Here is a 19,553-nt window from a genome sequence, read left to right on the forward strand (position 1 = left end):
ACGTAATTGCATGTCTCCTTTCTGTATCAGGTTTTACAGTATATGCTCTAGCTACACACGGTGGAGTTTACCAGCACAGAAGCCCTTGAGCAGACTGTGGGATGTGTGCAGGAAAGAGGTGTAACCGGAGTACCTTGCTGCATGAGAGCTCCAACTCCAAACCAGAAACTATTAAGTAAAGTAAAATTGTTTTCCACAACATCTGAGTCAGGGTTGCACGGGTGGGGGTTATACCATTCATAGGGTGTAAACCTGTGGTAGTTAACAGAAACAGTTTGTAAACATCAGATTAAAAAAAATATTCAAATAGCACCAGCAATCCTGCTTAACAAAGCACAAAATGCAAAGGTTAATGAGAAAAAGAAAGGAAAAGAAAAAAATTAAGGCCATATTCATAAATGTACAGCCACAGCATGAAAGCGCCCGAGCAGCCTTTGCAATGCCATCCGCAGGTTTTAGAACTCCTGCAACAGGCCTTGTGCCATTAATTATAATCAGTGCTTTTTTGTCTTTTGTTTTTTTTTAAAGGTGCTGTTACTCATATATAAGGTTGCTCCAGTTTCCACCAGTTCTCCCCTCGGGAGAGCCCCCCAAATAGTGCCAGTATTCAGTACTGGCGAGTACCTCCACAAAAAAGCTCTGATTATAATTGTTCTATGATTCAACCCAATAGGTAAGGCTACAGCATCCCTCCAAGATAAGGAAAATTCCTTTCCATGTGTCTGCTCCTCAGCAGGCATGTTAAAAATGGGGGAAATGTGGCACTTGAGATACAACCATTCAGAAGGCATCTCTTGGCAATACACCAAAGACACTATCCCATCTAGCAGTCTTCTTGGCACAGGAGCTCCAATGTGCAGTCAAATATCCTCAGATTAGAAAGGCTTCATTTCAGTGGAAGGTAATGATCCACATTTACATACAGATCAATCACTTCCATTAACATGAATGGGATTCTCTGTGTGCATAAGACATTCATGTGTGCATTTGATCAGTGTGACCATGGAGTAAGAATTAAGGGCAATTCACAATCAACAGCATTTGCTGTCTATATCATGGTGGCTTGCTGCCTGCATAAATGTGAAGAGGTGACCCACAACTCCCAGCTCTGAAGAATGTGTGGCGGATACATGCCAGAGAGGCACAAGGGGCCATGATTTTCTGTTTCATGCCGAATACATGTTTGGAGATACTTCTCTTTATATTATATATATCGTAAAACATGAGGTTCATGATGCATAAAACATGAACCAGCCCTTAGCTATGGTTAATGATAACATCCATCCTTCGCAGTTTCAGCCTAGTCTATCTGATGGCCAAGTGCTAACAGGGTAGCAAATGTTGCTCATTGGTGAAACAGTGCATGTGCAGTGCACAAACTTCGCATATTAATCCTGAAGGTGTCATATATGTCTCCTGCAGTAGTGCTTTTTCTCATCTGGTAGAACATTCCCTCATGGGGAAACCTATTTCCATGCACAGATCTCCGAGTTAGCACATGGTTTTGGACATGTAGAGATCAGTAATAATGTGCTTCTATAAGCATGAAGACATTCTGTGACATCAGTGTTTCAGAGATCTACAGAACAGATTAGGATCTTTCAAAAGGGAAAGTCTTTCTTTTTTGCTATGTCCTATTGAGATATATAAAATACTTTGGAAAATTACATTATAGATCGCCCCTTGTCATGGACCCTGCCTGCTGCCAACTCTTACAGCTGCAGGACTTAGTTTTTATGTGATGTTTATGAATATGGCTTTAATTGACAATGTCATGCTAGTACATTTTAATTGCTGTTTTAACAATATAATTAAGCTTTGAATTTATGCCCTCTTGCAACAACTAAAGTGCTGCGCTAGGCTTGAAGCAATGAACACTGATAATAACGAAAGCACTAATTGAAACATTGTAGTTTAAGAAGCTGTTAAATAACATCATCATTCTTGGTACAACAGGTTTCTTAAAAAGTGCATTGCTGAATGTATGAAACAGATTCAAGAAAAAGAATGCCTTGCGTGCTTTACATAAAATGCCATCAAAAACCAAACCTTTGAATTCAAAGTACAAGAAAATAACTCCACAAAAATGGCAAGTCTGATGAATAAGCTATGCTTCAAGGTTCATGTAAGTCTTGGACTTACTCCACAGGCAAGTTAGAATATTTTGACCTACTTGCTGTCCCTTGCTATCCGCTACCTTCTTTGCTGCTACTGTGAGCCTCCGCTCACCAATGCTGCCTCCATGCACACTAAGAATAACAGCAGCAGGCAACACTGGATAAAAGTATACCAGGAGTGGAAGAAAATGCCTTGGATCCAGCATTGTGCAAGTGGACACATCAAAAGACTTAGTATACTTCCTCTTGCACAAGATCTACTGCAACATCTAATGCTTTCCTGCCCAGAAAACAGTTCCACGGGATGTTAAAGTGGAAACGCAAGTGGGGATACAGTAAGTTAGACATAGCACACGCACGGTCTTTTTCTTGCATTTCCACTTGTGCAAGAGCTCTAGAACTAGTAGAATTTTTGTGCTGGATTCAACTCAACGGTAGCCCACATAACCAGCAGCTGGGTGTAAAGGTTGTACATGGGATGGCTGATACTTCCACTGAACATGAAATCAAAGGACTGAGGAGTCTTGAATCTAACAATGAACCCTATATTCTTCATAGGATGTTGTTTAATATGACCCTTCTTTAATTTTAGTGAAATTCATTCATTAGCAAATATATTTAGAATTGAGATTTGTTCCTATCTAGGTCCACAATTTCCTTTTTCTGGTGCTTGTGCAATTCCCATACCCATGCACAAGAGTAATGTTTGGCAGACTATGACGTGATTCATGTTGGATTTAACGCTGGGCCTAGTTTGATAGGCAGGGGGCTCGGGGCTCCTGTGGAGTCGGCCCCTCCCTTCAGGTGACAGTTAGTTCTAACCAACGTTTCCAACTGTCATTCACTCAAGATTCACTCAGCACTCAAGACTCAGAAGGATTCAGTCAGAAGTCACTCTAAGGCCGATTATGCATGCTCACTTTACCCTTCTTTATTCCCCGTTTCAGCCGGGATCAAAGCAACCTGGGTTGGGGAAAACTGTATGCATGGGCTTGAATGATCAGGGAATAAACTGTGTGCAAATCGGGGGCATCGATACAGGAAAGCAGTCTCCCAAGTTCAAATCAAGTCCCACCCCTTTAATTGCTGGTCTGTGATTGGCTCACCTCGCGAGAGAACATTTCCTTCCCCCCAGACCCAACTGCCGCAGAAAAAAGCATTTTAAGAACAAAAAACAAAAAATGGAGCCATTTGAAAGAAGGGGGGTGAAATCCAAGCCTTATTTTAAATAAGCCTTTCTTTCTCTCAGAAAGAGCTCCCAGGAAGAAGGAAGCAATTGAATCCCTGTCTCTTCGTGATTGGCTGTGAGAGATGCCAATCTTCGCTGCTTCCCCTGTATGGCTATCAGCAAACAGAACAGAAGAGGGGTTTGGAAAGGAGGCGGGGAAAGCTCAATGCGAGGCAGGCGTTCTGCACGCTCTTTGGATCGGGTTGCAGCTAGGAAAGACCGTTTGACTCGGGCAACAAGAGGAATGGGAAAAGCCGAGTTAGTTTAAGGTTGAAACGGGGTTGAGCCGAAAAGGAATGAGGCAACGTGCATTTTCAAAAACTGGATCCTGGCTGAAACAGGAAATGAAGGAGGCTAAAGCTACCATGCATAAGTGACCTAAGTATAACTCTGTGTTTGCTCTCTGCCTCACTCAAGAAGAAGTAACAATGTTTCAGTTAATATAAGAAAAGTAGTACAAACCTCTTAAGGAGAAAACGTTGTTTATTTACAGAACCTTAAAATCTTTTATTAAACATAGTTTTCGTCATTCTAAATACGAGTGCTGTTAATATTCCTCCACATAGCTTTTGGCTGTTTTTAATTCTGCTGATTTACAAAGGTGGTATATCCTGCAACATGTGAGTGCCGGGATATTGCCCCACATAAGGGACTGGATTAACTTCCATTCCCCCGCCTACAATTCAAATGCAATGCAAGACTATGGTTTGGTGCTATGTGAACAGGGCCCTTTCTCTTTTATAATTTATACAAGTTTCTCATTGAGTGCACAGCTCAGTTTGCTATTGCAGCTGAACCAGCAAACTGTTGTTTGTACTTTCCCTCCAAGCTGGTATTGCAAACTATGCATAAACCATGGCTTGCAAATCTGGTTTGCTGGGCAAACACACAATATAAAGGTAAATTATTGTTTGTGCTAATGAAGAAGTCATTAATTGAATTTGAGGATGGAGGGGGAGGGACAGACTCACAAACACATGGCTTGTTCATGTGGCACCAACTATGGTTTGGCATTGTGTCCAAACCATGCAATTGTCTTTGAATTCTATATCAAAGATTTCATTCTTCTGAAACGTTTCTGCTCGGCAGATTCTTACCACTCTCAAAAGTCCCACCCGCAAATTTAGCTGCTATTGAAATCAGTTAAAGATTTTGTCCAGTCTTAATTGCTTCTGACCCTATCTGAACAATGTGATCCACACTTAATCTGTTGATTATGTTTCAGATTTGATATTTATGTAACAGAGAATGGAAAGAGCTATAGGAATTGTTGTATAAGGACACTTCACCATATGTATAGAATACTTTCTAATTATATTGCATTCCCAGGAAACACCAGGGCTGATCTAAAGGAGGAAGATGCATTTGGTAAATCTTATTGATCGGACCTTAGTTCTGGGTCAAACTCACTTTGATTGGAACTGAGACTGAATCAATAAGACTTCCTAAATTAATATTCTGCTTCCTTTAAATCGGTTCTGCAATTAATTGGAAAGTAGTAGAACCAACAGGCATGGAACATGGTAACTATTTGATTATACTAAAAACAAAATGGTTCTCTGTCACTGATAGGCAACAATTATGAAAGCTGCTGCATATCCCATCTGTATTGTATGTAGAATAAAATTAGTTCAGTGCAACGCATCTAGTACTGAAAATGGCAATATATTTTGTTCTGCCACTTTAAGAAGATACAAACCCATGGAAGCATTGTAGTTTACAAGCCGTATAGAATTCATTGTTATCTAATTAAGGTAAACATTAAAAAAAACTAAGAACAAGTAATAAGAGACTATAAATAAGCTTGAAATATTGAGAGCACCCAGCACTCAGAGCCTAATCCAATTCACCTTCACCACAGTGTAAGCCTGAGGCTTTTACCACATTATGCAGGAGCTGCTGTGAAAGAAACAAATCAAATTGGATTACATTCTATCTTGACAGAAGTCTATGACTGCAGCCAGGCACAAAATCATGCATTACGTATTTTCTTTTGGATGCATCTAGAATATGTCATAGTGAAACTATGCTCAGACCATAGGCAGCAGCATAATTTCTTCTGCTTAGAGTTCAGAACTCAACTGCAGAATTTAAACTACTAACACTTGATGTCGACTTGAATGCCAGTGCAGATTAGTAGTTAGAATATTAGACTAGGATTATGGAGAAACAGGATCAACTCCCCATTCAGACATGAAGCACACTGGGTCATTGACCTTGGGCCAATCAGTCGGTTTCAACCTGTGTGTTTCACTGGATTGGGTAGCTAAAATGGAGGTCCATGGTGTCTGGATATAAACATGTAATAGTTCTGCCAATATTAAAAGCATGATGTCTAAAAAGTTTCAAATCAGCCAAATTCATTATGCTGTCTAGGAAAGAATGATCTTTCTAAAAACTGATCAGTTCCGATGACACATTTAGGGTTGTTGTTTTTAAAATCCATGACAGTGTTACATGAGGGATATAACACAATGTTTGCAAATTTAAAAATGTCATTACACAGATATTGTCTTGTTGAATTGGACAAAATATTGTTAGGATTACTAAGAGTTTCCAAGTATAATTTATATTATTGTGAAACCTTTTTTCCACAAACTTCAATAAATAGATCTCTAAAAATGATACCGTTCTTTAAAAAAGAAACACCTTTCATGCTATGGAAACAATGACAAAGGCCCATTAAAAAATTCCTGAATATTTTAACTGCCACAAATATTTAAAATAAATTACCTTTTTCTTACCCTCTGAATTGGCAAAATTGTATCAAGGGGCTAAAGGGATATGTGGAGCTGCTAATTTAAATTTTACACATTTATGGTGGGAATGCAGCAGAGTGGTAGAATATGATTGCTACTGTGTAAGGAAAGAGTTACCATTACCCCTAAGGTTTTCTTGTAGAATTGTATGGATTTCCTTCTGAAAGAAGTCAATGAATTTGTGCTTAATGCAGTAACATAGGCGAGGTTAACACTTGGCCAAAATTGGAAGAAAACTGTAACCCCGAAGAAGGAGGAGTGGCTGGAGAAGCTGAAAGAATTTGCCAGAGTAAACTAATATGCCTATTACATGGCCAAAAATCCTGAAAGTTTGAAAAACTGAATTTTTTTGTCTAGAATATGCAGTTAGTTTGAGCTTGCATAATTTGATGTCAATGTATTTAGTAATTTGTGTTTCAGACCCATGTTTTTAATTGGTTTGTTTTAATAAAGTAAAAAAAAACAATTAATTACCTTTTCATTTACATTGGCACTACTACAGAACCAAAGTGAAAAAAATGTTTTAAGTCCAGAGTACAAATAAACAAAAAGATCTTTGGGAAATGATCTCACCAGCAAAGGGCAACAACAGAAGTTCATTGCTGGAAGATGAGAACCGGTTTGGAGAAACAATTAGACTGTTCCATTTTGTTTAAAAAAGATGTAAAAAAAACCTGAAATGAGAGCACATCGCTTGCCCTAAAATAAATATGTGACAATACTCATACTGTGCCTTTAAGAGCACTCTGCCTCACAGAAATAGAGCTGGAGAAGTTCTCCTCATCATATCCTCTCCAAGCTAGGAAAAGCTACACCAAGCAAATTACGGGATGTCTGATAGCACAGCAGCTTTGGCAGAACAGAAAGTGGACGAACCTATCAGCCAAAGGGCTCCAGGTTACTCATTACAGCTAAATGAGTATATAAACCTTTGGAAATTAACATCTGTTTCAGATCTACAGGTTAAGTGATTGCATTATGGATTCCAGCCCTTACAGGGAAAAGAAGTTGCAGGCTATTTATTTCAACCTCAACTTCCTCTTGGACACAGATGAGGGCAGTTTCAGTGTTGGCTCATCACACAGGAAAAAAATGAATCTGTCAATGATGGCAATGCAGACAGTCATGATCTACATACAACCAGATCTATTATTTGTGCTACAGACTTCTTCTCATTCTATGGGAATTTATGACTGTACGCATTTCAGAACTGAGTAAGATCTTAATGGAAACTACATCATTATTTCACCATCTGTCTGTCGGTCTCTTTCTGTGTCACAACAACAACTAAGTAGAAGAATCTTTCAAAATATGTTATTTAAACTGTTCTTTCATTTTGGTTTATGAAACAGAAGCACACACTTTTATATGCTTGAAAACTATGTTCTTTGAAAATTACATTGGATTTAATTGGGTTATTCTTAACACTATGAGTGACTTTCAAACCTTTCACCTTTAGGTGTGTGTTGGTAAAAATGTTGGGCAGTGATCGAAAGAGCACATTCAGTTCACATGCACTGTGTCAGGGGTCTCTGACTTTTTTTGAACCTGTGGGAATTTTGAGAGTAGATGAAGAGCCTCCCCAAAATGGCTGCCGCGGGAGGTAGATCCAGATGCATTACCTCCCTCCTCTCTTTGCAAAATAATCACAAAAGAGGAATAAAAAAAAACTCAAAGGAAAGCTTTGGGAGAGGAATGGCAAAAGAGAAGAGGGAATAAAAAAGAAGGAGAGAATAATGGGGGAATGGACACAAGCCCTGACTAGGAAAGCCCAGGTCCTCACTGGCCCTCCTGATCCTCCAGTAGCCGTGGCTGCTATTGCAGCCATAGAAAACCCTTTCATTTGAATGAGGCTGCCAATAACAAGCCTTGCCTTACAATGGCTCTGCCCACTTTCTAAAAAGCTCAGCAGCCACCAGAGGTAGTACTGGTGGACACTATGGTACCCATTAAATGATGATAAAGAATCATTTTTATCTCTTAAGATATTGTTCTCATTACTTGGGATATTTAAGACAGCTGTGCTACGAAAATGGATCTGAAACCATATACACTTACAGTATTCTAAAACATCTTTTCTTAGTATGGCGATTAAACTTTAAACTGAAGAAACCACAGGTACTTGGCAAATGCTCTTACCGTTTATTTTTAATCTATTATTTGTATACATAATGATACCACTCTGTAGGTCACAATATTATAGGGCAGGATTAGACTCAGAATACAATTTCAGTTTTATTTCTGGGACAAGAATAAATTACATGACCAGTACCAAACATTAAGAAATAATTATTGTGGTGTGCTGATAAACTTGACCGTTGAACTTACCTTGCAATTACAAAGAGAACACAACTGACTCCAAGGCAGGCTAGGAGGACATACATCCAAATATCAGGAGAAAGAGGGTTTAGAAAGGAGAAAACACCAGGGTTTGTGCCGTTGGGCTTCCGGTACAAAATACTGATTCCTAACGTCATGAAGGGCTTCGAAAAGTCAATTACTTTCTCTCTTACATAGGTAATTGTGAGAGGAGCAACTGCCAGGTCAGCTTTCTGGAAACACAAAGAAGAAAGAAATGTTTTCATTTACATTCATTCACATCTAGTCTATGCTTCCACTTTCTCAAGCATGCTGACATGGTCTCAAGAGACATCATCATTCCAATCTTGTTACATCTACAACGGCTGCAAGTTTGCTTCCAAGATTAACTCAGGATGCTGGTATTGACCTTTAAAGTCCTGTATGGCTTGGGACCAGCATACCTGAAGGACTGTCTACGCCCATATGATCCTACCAACCATTACTGTAATCTTGGGGAGGGGGCTTTGTTTCAGGGGTTTCTGTCATATGAGGTGAGATATGTGACAGGCCAATCTTGGTTGTGGCACCAAAACTGTAGAATCCTTTCCATGGGGAGATTTGCTTGACCCCCTGTATCATTATCTTCTACCAGTGAGTGAAGAAATTTTGTGTCCAATGATGCCTAGAAGTGCATAATGCCACTTCCGGGTTTCCCTGGAAGTGACCTCACTGTAGCTGATGTCCCCCCCCCCAGTTTCCTGTTGCCCCCTGTTGCAAATGGAACAACAATTTGCGTAAGCATTTCTTCTAATTCTCTCTTTTCGCTGCAGCTCCCTGTACTGCATTCTACTAGCTGCAGAACTGAAGTCTGATGATTTATTTCACTGGGTGACTTTCAAGTGAGATATATGTGTACATTTTAGGCACTAGATGGAGACTTTAACACTCCCATTAGTCCAAGAAGAGAAGATATAGATGTAATGTCTTTAAATAAATATTTACCCCTCCATCACAGGTAGCCTATTTGACTAAGACCAGAAATTGGACTTTCCCTGTGGGTCTGTGGGGAAATGTTCTAGCTTTCTTATTGTACGGTGAATTTGAGCCCTTTGTATTTTATTTTGAAATATAAATATTTTTCTGCTTAAAATTTCTATTGTTAACTGCCCAAGCATATTGGAAGGATGAGATATTATGTCTAAACAACCAAACAAACAAATAATTGCATTAAAATATTGCAGGCTGAATAGAACAGAAATCATTTTCTCTTACGTGGTCTATGAGTTCTTTGACCATCCCATTCCATTCTCCTTTGTCATTCTGGGCTCCGTATTTACCATCAGACACTAATTTCACTTCATAAATAAAGCCTAAAATATTTGATAGCTCCTTCAACAAATCCAGGCAGTACCCCTCAAATCGGTCATTTCCATAAAGGGGTTTGTCAGATTTCTTGTACATGACATAGGGATCTTCCTATATGAAAAGATACCAGACATTTAGGAGTAGGAATTAGGTATTTCAGCTTAATAAACCACAAGGAAAGACAAATTGTCTGCTAAAATTGTACTGATGTTTACTTTAAAAACTGCTGTGGGACTCAATTGTCTCTATAAGAAGACTGGCGATTATAAGCCATGAAACTTTCAGGTATCTTTAACAGGTCCATAGCAAACAAAGTATCATAGAGTACATAACAAATAATGGCCAATATTAGATTAAAATTAAGAACTAGAACAAAACTAGAGCTGATTTCAAGGTATAAAGGTAACTTAAAATAGATTAATGTCTTCATCGTCTTTTCCTGTAAGGAATCTTTCCAGTAGGAAGGAACCCTGAGCTAAAGTTAAGCAGAGAGTTTGCTTAGATGCAGTGACTACATGATTCATCACATCTCAAAGACCTTCACTGATGCGTTTTGTGCATGATTTTCCATGGAATACACAGATGTACATAATTTGAGCAGCAAGCCTTCTGTGGAAGTACACTAATAATTTGTTTAGACATATAATCTCCACTTTTGTGTCATACTTAGGAAATATACTGTTTCTGAGCTTAACAGCTACAAACTAACTCAATCAATTTTTATTTCAATACAATATCAACTCAGAATAAAAATGAAAGTTAGGTTAAAATAATAAAATAAAACAATAAAAGTTGATGATTTTGGGAGGGATGATTTGAAGAAGAGGAGGAAAGATCTTCTATGGGGAAAGGTTTTCAATCAGCTGTTTATGAATCCCACTAGACCAGAGGCAAAATTTGGCTACTTGAGTGGTTATCTCCCGAGAGGAGTCTGCTAAGAGAAGCTAAGAGAAGAAAAACTTTAGCTTCTTCCGATCTCCCAATAAAGGATGACAATATGGGGAGAATGTACTGCGATCTTATGTCATTGTAGAAGGGACATTGCAGTATAACATGTTTTGTTGTTTCCACTTTCTCTGTTTTGCATGGGCATAATTGTTGATTGATTGATTGATTGATTGATTGATACAAACTAACTCATCTCCTTGAAGCAATTTTTCAAAAATTGAAAAACGGACTCTATTTTTTTGTTTAAAAAAGAGGAAAGAATATACATTAAACTGAACAAATGTACATGTGGCACTTTAAAAATAAAAAGATAGTTCCCCTAAAGAAATAGGTGACAACTGAGACAGCCTATTGAATTCATGTTCAATTAGTTGATCAGTATGTCAGCCAAAATTGTTGTGAAGGCAAAAGCTAGATGGAGCTGTGGGAGAAAAAAAAATCCAGACTATTTTGGTTTGTGCACACTTCTGTACACACCATTGGATAACTAAAGCTCTTCTTTCTTTTCACCCAAACACTGCTTTCAAGCAGAGTTCAGCATATTTCACCACAGTCTGTTCCTATGTTTTTAGACTGCAGTTGGTTCAAACCAAGCAGTGAAATCGGCAAAAAACATTTGGAATCCCGCACATGTATGGTCTTGTTCGAAAGCTCAAAAATGAATGGTCTAACATGCTGTTTGTGAAAACATACTAGCTTAATCTAAACTGAGTACAGTCTGGGAGAGTGCAGGGTGGCTGCTGAATTGGAATAGTCTAAAGACACCTCTGGTACAAACTGAGACCTCCATAAGGATAGTGGATGCCTTGCAATCTCCGTTCCTGTTGAGGGCCAAACTCTGTATAGTTGAGGGCCAAACTATACATGATGGCATCCTTGGGTCCAACCCAAGGACTGCACCAGCCATTTTAAAGCCTTAGCACGGCAATTTAGAAAACGCCATAGAGGCCCAGTCCTGATTGGCCTGCAGTGAAGTGGGACAAGGCACTCTTTGTTCCCCCTCCACGCCTCCCAGGCTGATGGTGGCCGTTTCAAGTGCCAAAAAAGGCATATGGGTGGCGGGGGGGAAACAAGAGTGCCCTATCCATTCCACTGCAGGCCCAATCAGGACTGGGCCCTCATGGCGTTTTTAAATTACCCGTGTTAGGCTTTAAAATGGTGGTGCTGTCCCTGGGTTGGACCCAGGGATGCCGTCACTTCTAGTTTGGCCCTGAGAATCCATGTATACTTCTCCATGTGCTAGCAATACAAACAAATATACCTATGCAAGTGTCATACAAAGGATCTCTTAAGCAGATCACATAGGGAGCAGCTACATATGTGACTCATCGTATGTATGGGCTATAGTGGCAAATAAACAATGCTATATACTTCTAAGTCAACTGACGTCAATGGGCATAGAAGGCTGTACTCTTTTTTAGATTGCACTGTTAATACGGTTATGCCATCAAGTTTGTTTTTAAAATGTAACTTACATTCCTCCTCCCTCCCATTAATGATCAACTCTTTTTCATACTTCCTGTTGTCAGTGTTGCAGAATTCTCATTTGGGTGTTTAATAGTGCAGACCTAGGTGGAGTTACACTGTTCTAAGACCACTGGCTTGAGAGGGCTTACAAACGTTTAACTCTGTTTAGGATTGCACTGTATGCGAAACAACATAAATAAAGCAAAAGTAATCCATGATGAATAGCAACAAAATATACCAGGACTTACCAAAATAGTGGTGACTATGAGTGTCCGGTTCGCCAGCGAATCAGTAATATTGGTAGATCTGTCTTTATTGCTGTCTGTCATATTAAGGCCACTATTTGAGTTCCAAACCCCAATCTACATAGAAGAAATTAGATAATTGGCTGCCACCCTCATTAATGATGCTAACAATGTGTCATATAAATGAACGTGCATTACAGTTGTGTACAAGAAATTTGCATTTGTTAAGACTGCACATCACAGTAACAGACACCAGTGGTATGACATATTGAAGGGGAGCACCAGGTACAGTTTTAAGAAGGGAAGTGATGGAGAGTTAACACAATTCGTCACAGGAAACACACTCCTCATTCAAAAGCAGGCTGAGATGTTTAGCCATAAGAGCATACTATCAAAAATGTAGCTGTGAATTCACAATTCTTCCACAAAAGCGGTATACCTGGACCAGCCTAGTGTAGCTGTTAAGAGCAATAGACTCTAATCTGGAGAACCAGATTAGATTCCTCACTCCTCCACATGCAGCCTGCTGGGTGACCTTGGGCTAGTAACAGTTCTCTCAGAACTCTTTCAGCCTCACCTACCACACAAGGTGCCTGTTGTGAGGTAATTGTAAGCCGCTTTGAGACTCCTTTTGGTAGAGAAAAGCGGGGTATAAAAACCAACCCTTCTTCTACTTCATTATTTTTTCCCCCTCCAAATGGGAAGAGCTCTCCTTTACCATACAACAGATTTAAACTTAGTAGATATATGCTGAAACAACCTGGTTATATATAGTGTCCCTTACATATACTCTAAATTTGCTGAAGGCACAGATTTCTTTTAGTTACTTCTTAGCCATTGACCTTACCACCAAAAGCACTCCGAAAGTTCAGACAAAAGGAAAGCAAATCTGGCCTTCGCTTCCTTTCCAAACCCTAGAGCTTTATGGAAAAAGTCACGTAACAGTGGCCAACATTACTCTTTAGTTTGGAAAGGTTAGGGAATAAGAAGTCAGAAATACCAAAATGTCTATTAGGAAATTAGGGCGGGTCATCCAGTTCAATGACTGGCCATAAAATAGTGCCTAGAATCCATCAGCTCACAGTGCCACAAAGAAGGAGTGAGAGCCAATATGGCTCTCTGTGCCACGGAGCACTTCTGCAAACTAATGAAATGACATCTTGGCAGGGGCACAATTACTAATGGTATAAAATGATCATTAAAATTTGACAAGCCATTTAAGGATAGGTCTATCAGGAGAAGTCCTACCATTTTCAGTGCACTCTTTTACAAAGATTGTCTGATTAAGCAATATCTAACTATTTAATACTATTAACAATATACTGACTACATATCCAGATAAACAATTCGACTGAACTGGGATCTAACAATATAGAATCTTTGATGATGTATGCCATGATGTATCCTCAGAATGTCTGGTCACTTCAGTTTTATTTAGCCTGCTCAAATTTCATAGCTATTTCTTGAATATATGTGAAATATATATTCTAGGCAGCATTAAATGTTAGCATATGCCAATTACAAATCTGTTTTCTTTAAGGACACTATAGCCAATTGATATTCCAGAGAGACTGCTTTCAAAGTGTGTGAGTTATGTACTCCCTATAATTTGTGGGCTTCTGTTAGGGTTTCTGATGGACTATTATTGTAACCAAGATCAGGGTATGAAAAATCAGTGGGCTGGAGCCTCCATCAGAGAATGTCCTTTTCCACTGAAGTAAGACTTAACAGAATGGAGTATTCAGCTTTGCAGAGTGGAGTCATTGGTGACTCATGGGCTGCAAACAACAGATCACACCACCAATGGTTGCAGCTAAGTTTGTTGGAGACCCCATTTCTGTTTCCATTTTAAAGATTACAGCTATATTCTTGAAAGTACTGGGCACAAAGTTATGAGCAACTTATTATTTTAATACCCAAGTCACCATTGCTAATCTCATTTTTGAACAAACTATTCCCTGCTTGTAGTTTAGTGTGCCTGGAATAACACTGACTTATTTTTAGTTTCTTACTATATGCTTTCATCTATTAACTGTCAGAGGGTGATCAATTCAGCAATATCGATTCTAAAATAAATGAACTATTATAATTTAGGTTTATCTGGAAAAGATGATATCTTATTAATGCCTTCACATTTTTCTCTGAGCAATATGCTTTATCCAAAAAGTTATAAGATGTAAGAGCTGCTGTATATTGAATAAAACTAATGGTCTATTTTGTCAAATGCAATCTAACCTGCCTGGCAATAGCTCACAAACTTGGTCTTTTTTTCTACAGCCCTATTATCTGAGAATCTGTGACTGGAAATTTCAGGGATTTATTCCTATATGCTATCACAGACCTATGGATACTTGTGTTTCCTAATGCACTTAAATTGTGCTTGAAATTGTTTTCAATGAGGTTGTAAAGCATCCTTACAAAAATGGAACTGCACAATCACAATATATAGAACATATACACTGTACATTAGCCTTAGAGGAAAAATCTTACAGGGATGAGAAAGTTCATAAGGGCATTGAAAAAATGAGACTAAGGGATCGTGTCTATGGTTAATCCAGAAGATTTATTGCAGTTTAGTGACAAGCTCCAAGCATACATCTAATTTTCTCAATTTATTAGAATTTGGATTAAAGTAATATAACTTGGACCACCTGACAAGAGAAACCAAATATGATCTATGAACCTGTTATGACATCTGATAATGATCTAGCCGTTTATCAATGATAAATGCAATCTTAACTTTGAACAGAGGATGCATAATAATTAGGCATTCTGATACAGTGGTGAAAGAGTGCTAGTAAGCATTAAACTAATTATACTGTGGCTGTATGCAGACATCACGTTAAGTTGGCATTAGGCACATGTACACACATGAAGCTGCCTTATACTGAATCAGACCCTTGGTCCATCAAAGTGAGTATTGTCTACTCAGACCGGCAGCGGCTCTCCAGGGTCTCAGACAGAGGTCTTTCATATCACCTACTCGCCTAGTCCCTTTAACTGGAGATGCTGGGGATTGAACCTGGGACCTTCTGCATTCTGAGCAGATGCTCTACCCACTGAGCCACAGCCCCTCCCCAAACCCAGCTTGCTGCCATTATATGCAGATGCCTTGCTCCTATTTCCCTACCTTCTGCTCCTTGGGCACAATGTGATGAAGGAAAACTGGTCTGAATCTACTTCCAATTACTTGTGATGTATGAATACAGGCACACAAGTTAACCTGAATTAGTTTTCCCACTCCAAACTAGGATTCAAATTCTGGATTAAACCAGAATTTCACAGGGAAAACTAACTCTGGTTAACCTGGATAATTGCATTCGTATGTTGTGGGTAACCCAAATAAGTTCTCCATGCAAGAATGCAGGGGGAATAGGTAGGAGTGAAGCCTGGCAACATAGTCAGATATGTACACAATGTCATCTTCATGTCAGCTTTACATAACGTTTGTATGTTTGTTGGCATGTAAATGAAAGAAGTAAAAACATAAATGAAAAATATATTTTTTCTTGGATTACAATATTTTTGCACAAAATGTGATACTGGCTGCATGAATTTAAAAATGTGACTGCATTCAGGATCCTCACTGTGCAAAAATGTCCTACTCTGTTATCTGATGGCGATTAGAGCTTGTGAGCTCTATCACAGTCTTATTGCTTTCACCATTAACTTTCTCACAGAATATCCATAGGGCACTTACTTACATGGAAACAAACTTCACTTAAAGAAAGGGAATTTGCTCTTACATGGAAGTAAGCTTCATAGAAGTACTAGGACTTTCCCATCATAAGTTGAGGACTGAGGTGTGATATTTAAGCCCAAGGAGGATAGAAACATGGCTATTGCATTAGGTAATGGTTGGTGTATAAGATATGGATGTACTTTGGTGCCCTTTGACATCAGATACTATTTACAGGGGTCAGCATTTTTGGCTCTCATAATCTGAATGCAATGTTCAGTAGGCAAGGTTATAATTCTATAAAGCAACTTTTAACTCTGCATCTTATTAACTATGCATAAATCACACTAAGGTCGGCTCTGAGTATAACTGATTGTGACTAAACTACACTCTTCTCCAGGAAGGACTAACTCAGAATTTGGTCAAGAGCAAATGTTGTGACTTCTATAGGCCAGAACTGTATCCAGTGGAATAGATAAAATGCAAAGGTTAATCACAGATCTGCTCTACACAGCAAAACACATTCTAACACAGACTATTGTCGCTAAACTGCAATTTGAGATCCATTTGTCAAAACCTTAAGGAAGAGTTGTTCTGAGACTCAGCCTGAAGGTTCCTTTCATCATCTGTCTATATACAAACCTTCTTCCATACTTTATATAAATGAACAGTAACTTCACCAGCAGCCTTAATGTAGAAAAAGAACAGAAAAACAAAACAGTTCTTCATTAAAAATAAAAAAAACTGATTTATTCTGATGTACACAGTCTCCACATTTTTATTTTCACAACAAAGATTTACTGAGCCAGTTATTGCAGGATCGAGACATTATTGTGCTTAATAATTGGTAGTACTGACCTTTCATCTATCTAAATAAGAAATTTTCTTATGTTAGAATGAATTCAGTGCCTCATCTCTTCTCACTGCAGGCCCTTTTCTTTCAGTAAACCATTGACTGCTTGTGGATAACATTATGGATTCCCTGCATTGGGTCTCAGCATCTTTCTTTCCTTTCCTAAAGTACAGAAAGAGGCCAGTTCCACAGTGTAACAGGCTTATCACAGGCTTATCACAGGATAACTTGGCTGGGATCATAACACTTCAGAGAGCTTTACTTGCTTCGTGGATCATGATGTAAAGCCAACCCAACTTCTCTTTTTAGTTTTCCACTGCTCTTCAAGTGAAATGAAATCTTGGCTTTTCAAGGCATGTTATTATGAAAGGCAGATACCTCAACAATTTACAGGATTCTCAAGCTTGTACTCATAAAATATAACCATACCGGACTGTTTTGTTTGTGTGGTGCCTTATTTGAAAGCTTACCCAAACCAACATGAAGTATATATGCACTACATCCTTCCTCACACAGGTGTAACACCCATGAACACAGGTATTCCTGTAAGACTTGACAGAGCCCAATTTTTCTATTCCCCCTCATTGTGCATACACAGGGTTGATATCAGAGCAGTCTCCAGTGCCTCCCCCTCTAGCTCTCCTCCTTTGATTAGTCAAATTACTTTAGCTTCACAGATGTTCATGGGGACATATTGTGGGAGGAGAGGCCTATAGGGATCTCACCGCATATAGGTAACATACCCTTAGAGGGGGAAAAATCATATCCACAGATTGATAAATAAATTTTCTTGCAATGTGCAAGCATAGATAATTAGCAAAGGAGTGAATAATATTAACAGGTGTTATCATGTTCACTGACAAAATATGCCCCTTCTGCAAATCTGCCAGTATATTAAAGTACATTATGTGTGAGTAGTGCCACCTATGACAGGAAGCAAACAAATCAGACATGCATAACTATTCATGTCTAGAATCAAAAGAAGCCAGACTTTCATATCTGAGGGTGGTTGTTAATGAGCACAGATTGCTGATGTCAAAAGTTAGGTGGACTGTCTGGATTTTGTCAGCTTCCTGTGAATAGAGGTTTGTTGGATAGTAACAATAATCAATTTTGGTTCACACTCAAAAATATCGATCATTCAAGTTACAGTTGTGAGTTTAGAGCTAATAGGTATATTGAATTTTCTTTCTTTATCAAACATATACATATAATCCATTCATTCCTTTACTGATGACTGAATTGTTCTCTCAAATTATAATTTGGTGGCCAAAAGCAAGCATATTTATCGAATGCTCCCCTTAAATGTTCACTTCTTATCAAGAATTTTAAACTTGTCATAATCTAAACAAGATTCAGAACATATACACATGCTGTAATTGAAGTCTGTTTTTAGTCTGAATCACCTAACTCAATTTCTAAATCACCTAAATGCAAACTTATTTCAGATCCAGCAGAGCTAAGCTAAGACTGTTTTGTTTTTTCTTTAAAGAACTCATGGAATGCTGAGATATTCCAGGGATGCTTCAGAGCTTTTCGGGAAACAATGCAATCCCACCTTCAGCTGGTCTAAGCAAGTCTGGATAACAGAAATGCATTTCACAGCAAGACTTCTGGGACAATGATTTTCTTTGGCTAAGGTAAAAAAAATGTGGAAAGTATTTGCACTATCCAAATGTATTGAACATGGAGGCTTTGGGATTTTTTTTGGTTCAGAATATAATAAAAAGTGTTACGGATTCCGTGGACTGCCAAAAAAACAAATCAGTGGGTTATAGATCAAATCAGGCCTGAACTGACCCTAGTAGCTAAAATGACTAAACTGAGGCTATCGTATTTTGGTCACGTCATGAGACGACAAGAGTCACTGGAAAAGACCGTCATGATAGGAAAAGTTGAGGGCAGCAGGAAAAGAGGCAGACCCAACAAGAGATGGATGGACTCAATAAAGGAAGCCACAGCCTTCAATTCGCAAGATCTGAGCAAGGCTGTCAAAGATAGGACATTTTGGAGGACTTTCATTCATAGGGTCGCCATGAGTCGGAAGCGACTTGACGGCACTTAACACACACACATAATAAAATGGGCAGAGAAATGAAGGTAAGAGCAAACAGAGAAAATAATTGTACACAAACCTTTAGCTATGGGGTTGAAAATCTCAATTTGGACAGATAACCTCTGGGATTGCATAGCTTATTTTGTCCCCAGCCTTGCACACCATTCTATGACCATTAAAAATCATCTTTCATGGGTGTTTTCTTAACTATGTTGGACCTGCAATTTGTGCCTGTGACTATCACAGGTGGAGTTCCTACAAAGACTCGAGAACATGCACGCTTATACTTTGAGGGTGACTGTGCTTTTTTAGGTAGTTGGGAAAGTATTTCAGAGTCGAGGATGTGAGTTACTATTATATCGGAAAAGGTGACGCTGATCCAACTGTGTGCATTGACATTAGCTGGTTACATGGACATGTTTTGTGTGTTAAGTGCTGTCAAGTCGCTTCCAACTCATGGCAATCCTGTGAATCAATGTCCTCCAAAATGTATGTAAAAATAAGCTGCCAATCTGCTGTGTGGGAGGCAGAGGGT

General features: G+C 38.8%; 1 protein-coding gene across 5 annotated transcripts in view; it reads right to left on the minus strand.

Moving 5' to 3' along the window:
* Window positions 1-19,553, minus strand: part of GRIK1 (glutamate ionotropic receptor kainate type subunit 1) — a 207,022-nt gene that overhangs the window by 145,522 nt on the left and 41,947 nt on the right. For 2 of the 5 annotated variants that reach the window (XM_056858889.1, XM_056858890.1), the window contains exons 8-12: window positions 16,752-16,796; window positions 12,434-12,547; window positions 9,678-9,881; window positions 8,433-8,656; window positions 134-252 (exon numbers count right to left, since the gene is read on the minus strand). In XM_056858889.1, coding sequence (XP_056714867.1) covers window positions 134-252; window positions 8,433-8,656; window positions 9,678-9,881; window positions 12,434-12,547; window positions 16,752-16,796 — 706 coding nt within the window. Of the gene's footprint in view, window positions 1-133; window positions 253-8,428; window positions 8,657-9,677; window positions 9,882-12,433; window positions 12,548-16,751; window positions 16,797-19,553 lie in introns of those variants that run through there. The other 3 variants (XM_056858891.1, XM_056858892.1, XM_056858893.1) reach the window with 2 other exon arrangements.

This window comes from Euleptes europaea, chromosome 12 (genome assembly GCF_029931775.1).
Source record: "Euleptes europaea isolate rEulEur1 chromosome 12, rEulEur1.hap1, whole genome shotgun sequence".
Taxonomy (NCBI): Eukaryota; Metazoa; Chordata; class Lepidosauria; order Squamata; family Sphaerodactylidae; genus Euleptes; species Euleptes europaea.